This window comes from Pyxicephalus adspersus, chromosome 7 (genome assembly GCF_032062135.1).
Source record: "Pyxicephalus adspersus chromosome 7, UCB_Pads_2.0, whole genome shotgun sequence".
In the NCBI taxonomy this organism is placed as follows: Eukaryota; Metazoa; Chordata; class Amphibia; order Anura; family Pyxicephalidae; genus Pyxicephalus; species Pyxicephalus adspersus.
Window position 1 is genome coordinate 6,124,638 of NC_092864.1, and position 6,831 is coordinate 6,131,468.

Sequence of the window (6,831 nt, forward strand, 5' to 3'; positions counted from 1 at the left end):
GAACCTAGGACCTAGCGCTGCAAAGGCCGGAGTGCTAACCCCTGAGCCACCGTGCTGCCCATAAGTGGACAATTGTGGGCTCTTTGCCGGAAGAAACAAAACAATTTAACTTGCAAATAACATGGAATTCTGTGGAGGAGTGTTTACCCCAACCACTCTTTGTAGGTTTTTATATAGCACCGACATATTATGCAGCACTGTACAAAGTCCATAGACATGTGACTAGCTGTCCTTCAAAGGAGCTCACAATCTAATGTCTCTACCATTGTCATATGTCATTATTACAGTCTAAGGTCAATTTTAGAGGGAAGCTAATTCACCTAACTGCATGTTAGTGGAATGTTCGAGGAAATCAGAGTACCCGGAGGAAACCCACACAAACACAGGGAGAACCTGCAAACTCCATGCAGATAGTGTCCTGGCCAAGATTCAAACCTGGGACCCAGCGCTGCAATTCCAGAGGGCTAACCTCTAAACCACCGTGCTGGCCTTTCATTGCATTATGGATGCCTCCTGACCAGTGCACATATGGCAACCTACATAATCTGATAGGTTCAGGTCAACCGCTTTGGCATTAAAGGAAAAAAAATACATGCTTTTTGTTTAATTTTAGACAGGTCCAGTTGTGTCGGGGTGCTTCGTCTTCATCCTGAATTGGCTGATCATAATGATGTATATCCACCTGTACAGTACGTATGATGTCCCGGATACATTAGGTTCACTAGAAGTTGGTTGAATATCGCTATCATTTATTATAATTCATTTTTTCTTGTGGCAAAGGAGCACAAAAGAGGACAGCACTGGATTCAGAGTGTCAGCACTGCGCTGTATGCTGGCTACATTGCATTTTACAGCAATGGCATCTTAACAAGTTTTAAGCCTTAAAGTCGACATAGCATCTGTATCAAACTATATCACATTTTTTTACATTATAATAAAAGGTGGTGGGGGGTTATTTTCCCATAAATTTGAATGGGAAGCCCTTCCCTTTGCACCTTTACTGCCACGGCAGTAGAGACTGAAGAGGAGACCGGCAGCCTTCTGGGATGCCTATGTCACATATTGCAGGAGGTGGCAGGCTGCTCCATCTACGCATCCCTGATCTCGGGCATGTGCAGAAGGGGCATTGCTGGAATGTAAAAAAAAGTGCCAATCCCGACCATGCGCCCAATTTTGGGCCTGTACAATGTGAGGTCAGGTGACGTAGGAAGAGGAAAAAGATGGTGGAATTCGTTATCCAGTCTGCGCCGGAAGATGGAACGATGCGGGATGGACTGGACTACTCACGGAGGGAGTGCTTTAAACTTATATATATATTTTTTTCACTGGAAGATCAAACTTTTAAGTGCTGGTAGGTGATATGTTTCCTCAAAACAAAGCATCTCAGGTCTCTTTTCTGATAAATGGTCCGTCTGGTGCAGGGGAAGCGACAATGCAGAGCATGCAAGCTATGATTAGGGGAGTCACCTTATCCTGGATAATATCTCAGTATATTTGGGCCTGATGAATATAGAAAATATTATATTGCTGTTGCAGATTTATTCTTTTTTCCTGTCTGCTGAAAGTAGTCACCAGGACAGGAGTTAAAGGGGGAATCTATGTAACAACAGCAGAACAGACAGTTATTTTCCCCTACTCCATCTAATGCAAGAAAAAAAAAGTGGGCCCATAGGAGCCTGGCTTTAGAATAAGCTGGTTATAAGATTATCAAGCCAAGAGACTGGCGCTATCTAGTGATAGAAATGAATTACTATGAAGAACAGCCGCTGGATTGAGGGTAAACATTGTAGCACAAGTTACTTTTTATTTTTCCTTTTTATTTTATTATTTACTAAAAAATTCAACGTAACAGCTGCATGGACCTTGAGTTTTGGTATCCCAAGTGTAAATTTTGCAGGATAATACCAACCAAACCAAACAGGCTTTTCTATGATCCCTTTGTATTTCATGTGGGGTCACTCAACCGGTGTACCCCCGCGCTGCTTCACCCAGAAGAATGGGACTCGGTTTTCCTATTCTGCAGCTTCATTAATAAAAGCGATTAATCACGTTCAGTAAAGGCCATGTCCGACTGGCAGTAGGGTCGCCGAGGGGTTACGTCTTCCTCGTGCCAGTGATCTGCTGCCTTAGCAAAGACGCTACAAAAAGCATTTACCCAGCCCCAGCCCAATAGAAAATGAATAGATGTAGCAGTGAGCACGCTTGTACCACTTACTGCCACCAACCTCAAAATTTGCAAACTTGGTTATCTGATGGCCAGGGACTTAGCACTAGCAGAAAGGGAAATAGGAATTCTACTGCTAACACAGATCAGGAATTCGGCAGCTGTGGTCCTAACCAGAAATATGACAATTACCATATCATTGCCGTTGGAGTTCAGATTTAACCATTTCCACTTTTTTTTATAATAATTTCATCATTGCAGTTTTACATGGATATTAACCCCATATTTCCCAGACTCCATGTTCCATTCACACGACCTCCATCAACTTCAAGCTTGTTTGCTGCTTCTCTCCTGATACATAACCACAAACCATTGCATATCATTCAAATAAAATACAAAGCATAAAAAAAGAATCTGAGAAAGTGTGTGAATTCCATCAACTCCATTAAAAATCCTTTGTATTGGAGAACATTATGAAAGACAATGAAACAAACTCCCTTTTTTAGTCAAAAAGAAATCCTGGAATAACATAATTATATTTCAATTGTAACAAAAGTTAGCAGAGCAATAACCGCCACACAACATTGTGCAAAGAGAAGAGACCGGCGGCTCATTCATTTATAGTCAGTAGTCTATGGACAGGGTAGGTACGGGTCAGTCCAAGCACCTCAAACATATCCATCCCTTTCATCAATCAGTTTCTATCACTCTGGGCTCTGTTTATAAATTGTTCCCCTTTCAATTTGCTCATAATTGTTTTTTCCTAATAATTTTTTTCTAGATTGTAAGCTCTTCAGGGCAGTGTCCTCTGCTCCTCCTAAGTCACTGTAATTTTAAACACCTATTTAATGTACAGCGCTGCATAATATGTTGGTGTTACATAAATCCTGTTCAATAATAACATTCTTTTCCTATTGTGACGGCTGTGCACCTGTGATGATTAGCCACTAGGTGGCAGAACGAGTCATTGTTGTAATAGGAGACCTGTACACAACAAAAAGTTCACCAACAGTGAATTTCAGAGAAATTGACTGGGGGAATAATTTATAACTAGAGCCTATTGTCTCCCTCTTTGTCACGGGTATCTCTATAATTTATAGGACTCAGATATGCCAGCATGGTGGACAATTATCACGTCTCTTTCCATGTATGTCACACAGCCCCCTCTACCTAGAAGCCAACTTTACAAAGTCTCCTTTTTCAAGATTAGCAAAATGGAGTGCTGAAAAAATTCACCGTGTTCCTTAGTATGAAATACTGATGCTGGTTATACTATTATGAACTGCTTGTCTCGTGTCCAGTGCTCAGTAGGTAACAGAAAAAGTTCTACAGATACTCCAACAAGCAAGTTCAACCCCTGAGTAACTAATGCTGGGTCTTCTTTGCTCTCAGCTTACTGATCTGTGTTCATGTCATGGTGTTGGTACCCCCCTCCTGGAAATGTCGGCTTCTTTCCTTGTTCTCATAGTAAACTCCTCTCCACCTTGCACAAATGCTGGCTATTAATCAATAAGCCGCCAATCAGGTTTCAGTATCAAGTAGGTAGTGCACAATAAAGTCCACAGTTGCCTCAGATAAGCTCCGCCCCTGAGGAACCAATGCTTAGATTCTCAAATAGTTGGTTCTCCCTTATAATAAAACCACACTTGGTGGCGTGTGGCTTTCACTTGTACATGCAACTGTAAAAATAACTTAATGATTTCAGTCTATTGCAGATATAAAACAATCATTGTCCCCATCTGATTGTACTTGACACAGCATTTTCCTTCAAGTACCTGGACTTCTAGTGAACATTTATTAATATTATGAGGAATTACTGTGCAAAACTTTCAGTCTGTTATGGATTAAAAAAAAATGAATGATAAAAACAGAATAAAGTCACTTGTCTGTACTGCTGAAAGAAAATAAGCCAAAAAAAAAATTAAGGGGAAATAAAGTCCAGAAAAGGAAGTTTTAACTTTCGAGTAAGTATGCCATCTCCATAGTCAAAAACAGTCCACAAAAGGAGGAGATTCATTCCTTAGAGGAACAGACATGGGCACACAATGCTGTCCCAGGCGTTGGAGCTTCCCCTGCTCACTGGAGCCTTGCACGTCCATAGCTCCACCTTAGGAAAGGCTTTAAAGGCCGGAGCAGTTTATATGAGAACACTGGACACAGGAACCTTGGTGGAGCGTCCTCGTTTTGGGACCACGATTCTGTCCTCAGGACTGTTGCCGTCTGTTACTAGGCCTACAGGAAAATATAAGAAACAATCATCATTAAGTGTTCAGTATGTCCCCAGAGGAGCCTAGGTAGCAGCAAGAAGAGCGGACTGGATAATGCTTTAGCTAAGTACTGCAGCTCCCTCCTGGATAGGAACAGCCTATCCAACAAGGGGAAATATAAAAGTGTGGCTCCTGTTTCTGCAATACAGGGCCCTGGGGACAATATTGAAATCAAGCTGCATTATATTCCTGCTGCTAAATAGCTGAAGGTACAAATGCCAAACATTTGTGTCATAGTTCCTAAATCGATGCTTATCCTGTTTTTATAACATTTAGCAAAGGGAGCATCCAGCGTGCAGAGAAAGCCGGACTTTCCAATTAGACCAGAGCCAGATTTACACTTTTTACTGACTCAAAGTTTTTCATGCTGACAGACAAAAGAGAGGGCGGGAGAGAGAGGATGAGTGGGCGGGAGAGACAGGATGAGTGGGCGGGAGAGACAGGATGAGTGGGCGGGAGAGACAGGATGAGTGGGCGGGAGAGGATGAGTTGGCGGGAGAGGGCAGGAGAGAGCAGAATAGGGCAAAGAGAGAAGGAAAAGAAAAGCTCGCAAAGGAGAGAGCGGGAGTGTGACAGAGCGAGAAAGAGAGGGCAAGAGCGAGAGAAGGAGAGCTAGAGGGAGGGCATGAGAAGGAGAATGAAATGGGGAGAGAAGGGTGATGCCTTCAACACAGATGTCACCTTGCACAGATCTCTGCACTGTATGTGACCTCAGTATATTCACTTTCACTTTGTTTATTCTGTTACTGTGGAGCTTATCAGCCAACAGCATCAGATTTGTGTTTCACATAGGGATGTTGTAATGCTGCCCTCTACTAGCCATGCCTCCTTAGGCCATAGCCAGGTGGACTTGTGGGAAATCCAGGCCTGAATAAGACATACACACAAACACATATATTAAGCCATAGACCAACCTTGAGATAGCAACTCTGCCCGCTTGCGGTCCTTCTCGATGAACAGAGCAGTGGCCAGGAAGAAGGCTCCACCGATGGCTCCTACAAATGCACAAAGCATGAGGGCGTACTCCAGGCTGCGGAACTTTAGGAGGAAGGAGTCCGGCTTTCCACGCTGTATCGCATCAGATATCTGGAGTAAGATGGACAGATGAGTGAGCGGGATAAGTCACATGATCGGTAAATATAATGCAAGATAAAGATTTACTTACCACCCCGATAAGATAGGGGCTCCCAGCATCACCCAGCAAATGGGATACCATGATCTGCATTGCTTCGGCTGTGGAACGCCGTGTGGGGACGACCACATACTAGGAAGAGGAGCAGAGGTCAGTAAGTAGAAGGAGGTTAGGAGAGGATTCAAGCAATTAATTATAATTAGCAGCTAGAAATTCAGCAGATTTTCACATACTGCCCATTGGTTTAAAAAAGACCAACTTTATTCTACCCACAGACATGGAATAGCTATCATCTAGTCCTGTCTTTTACTATAAGATCTCTCCAGAACTTTTTTTCAGGTGGGTGGGAAGAAGCTGTGAGTGGTCACGAATTGGAAGGGAAACACATGACAGTTGTTGTGGCCATAGGATTCCAATAACCCCTATCATTCTCTCGGCTTTCAACCACCCCCTCTACTCTGTTCTAACACACTTAGTATGTCCAATCTTTCCATCATCTTTGTGTCCCAACTTAAAAAAATACAAACCTAAAAACCAGCTAAAAGTAGCTAGAGAGAACACTGGAGATCTGTCTACAAACATTATAAAGACAAAAAAAAAAGAAAAAAAACCCCCAAAAATATTTAAACATGTAATGTAAGTGTACAGTAGCATATATAATATATACATAATATAATTATAGATATATGAATATTTCTTTGTATTGGACTCAATACAGCTATTTTATATTGAATCCATTACAAAATATTTGAATTTCCCGCCGTAATATGTTGTCGCTTTATAAATAAAGTTTGATAATAATTGTGTTGAAAGTACTACCAATGAAACAAGGCAAACACTTAGGCTTTACTCTCTTACTACAGCCACCATAAATCTTACAGCGCCGTAATATCAGGATATAAACAAATGTATGGCTGCCACACAGGTCTCAGGCTCACCCAGATACTGCAGTAGCCAGGGTTCAGGATTGAAAACATTTTCAACAAATAGCAAATGATAGGAGATCCATTTCAGGTTAGCTGGATCACCCAGGTTCACTGATAAATCCTCTCCAGTCTTGGGAAGCTTTAATAAATCAGGCCCATTGTTGGGAGGGGTAATTTTGCTGCTGAGTTAATGCTGGAAGAGGAGAGCGGAGCTTCTGCTGCAGCTTATAGGGATAAATTTTCCAGAGCCATAGTGCTTAACCACCTAACCGATAAGCCCGACCTTGGTACGGGCTAAAAAAAGTTACTATTTTCGATAACCCCCGAACTTTTCTCACTGTA

The 6,831-nt window shown here is 42.2% G+C and overlaps 1 protein-coding gene across 3 annotated transcripts in view; it reads right to left on the minus strand.

Moving 5' to 3' along the window:
• Positions 1–2,591: 2,591 nt before the first annotated feature.
• Positions 2,592–6,831, minus strand: part of SPNS1 (SPNS lysolipid transporter 1, lysophospholipid) — a 17,898-nt gene continuing 13,658 nt past the window's right edge. For all 3 annotated transcript variants that reach the window (XM_072417298.1, XM_072417297.1, XM_072417299.1), the window contains 3 exons: positions 5,597–5,695; positions 5,346–5,517; positions 2,592–4,396 (listed from right to left, as the gene is read on the minus strand). In XM_072417298.1, the coding sequence (XP_072273399.1) occupies positions 4,302–4,396; positions 5,346–5,517; positions 5,597–5,695 (366 nt within the window). In that variant the 3' untranslated portion in view covers positions 2,592–4,301. The remainder of the gene's footprint in view (positions 4,397–5,345; positions 5,518–5,596; positions 5,696–6,831) is intronic.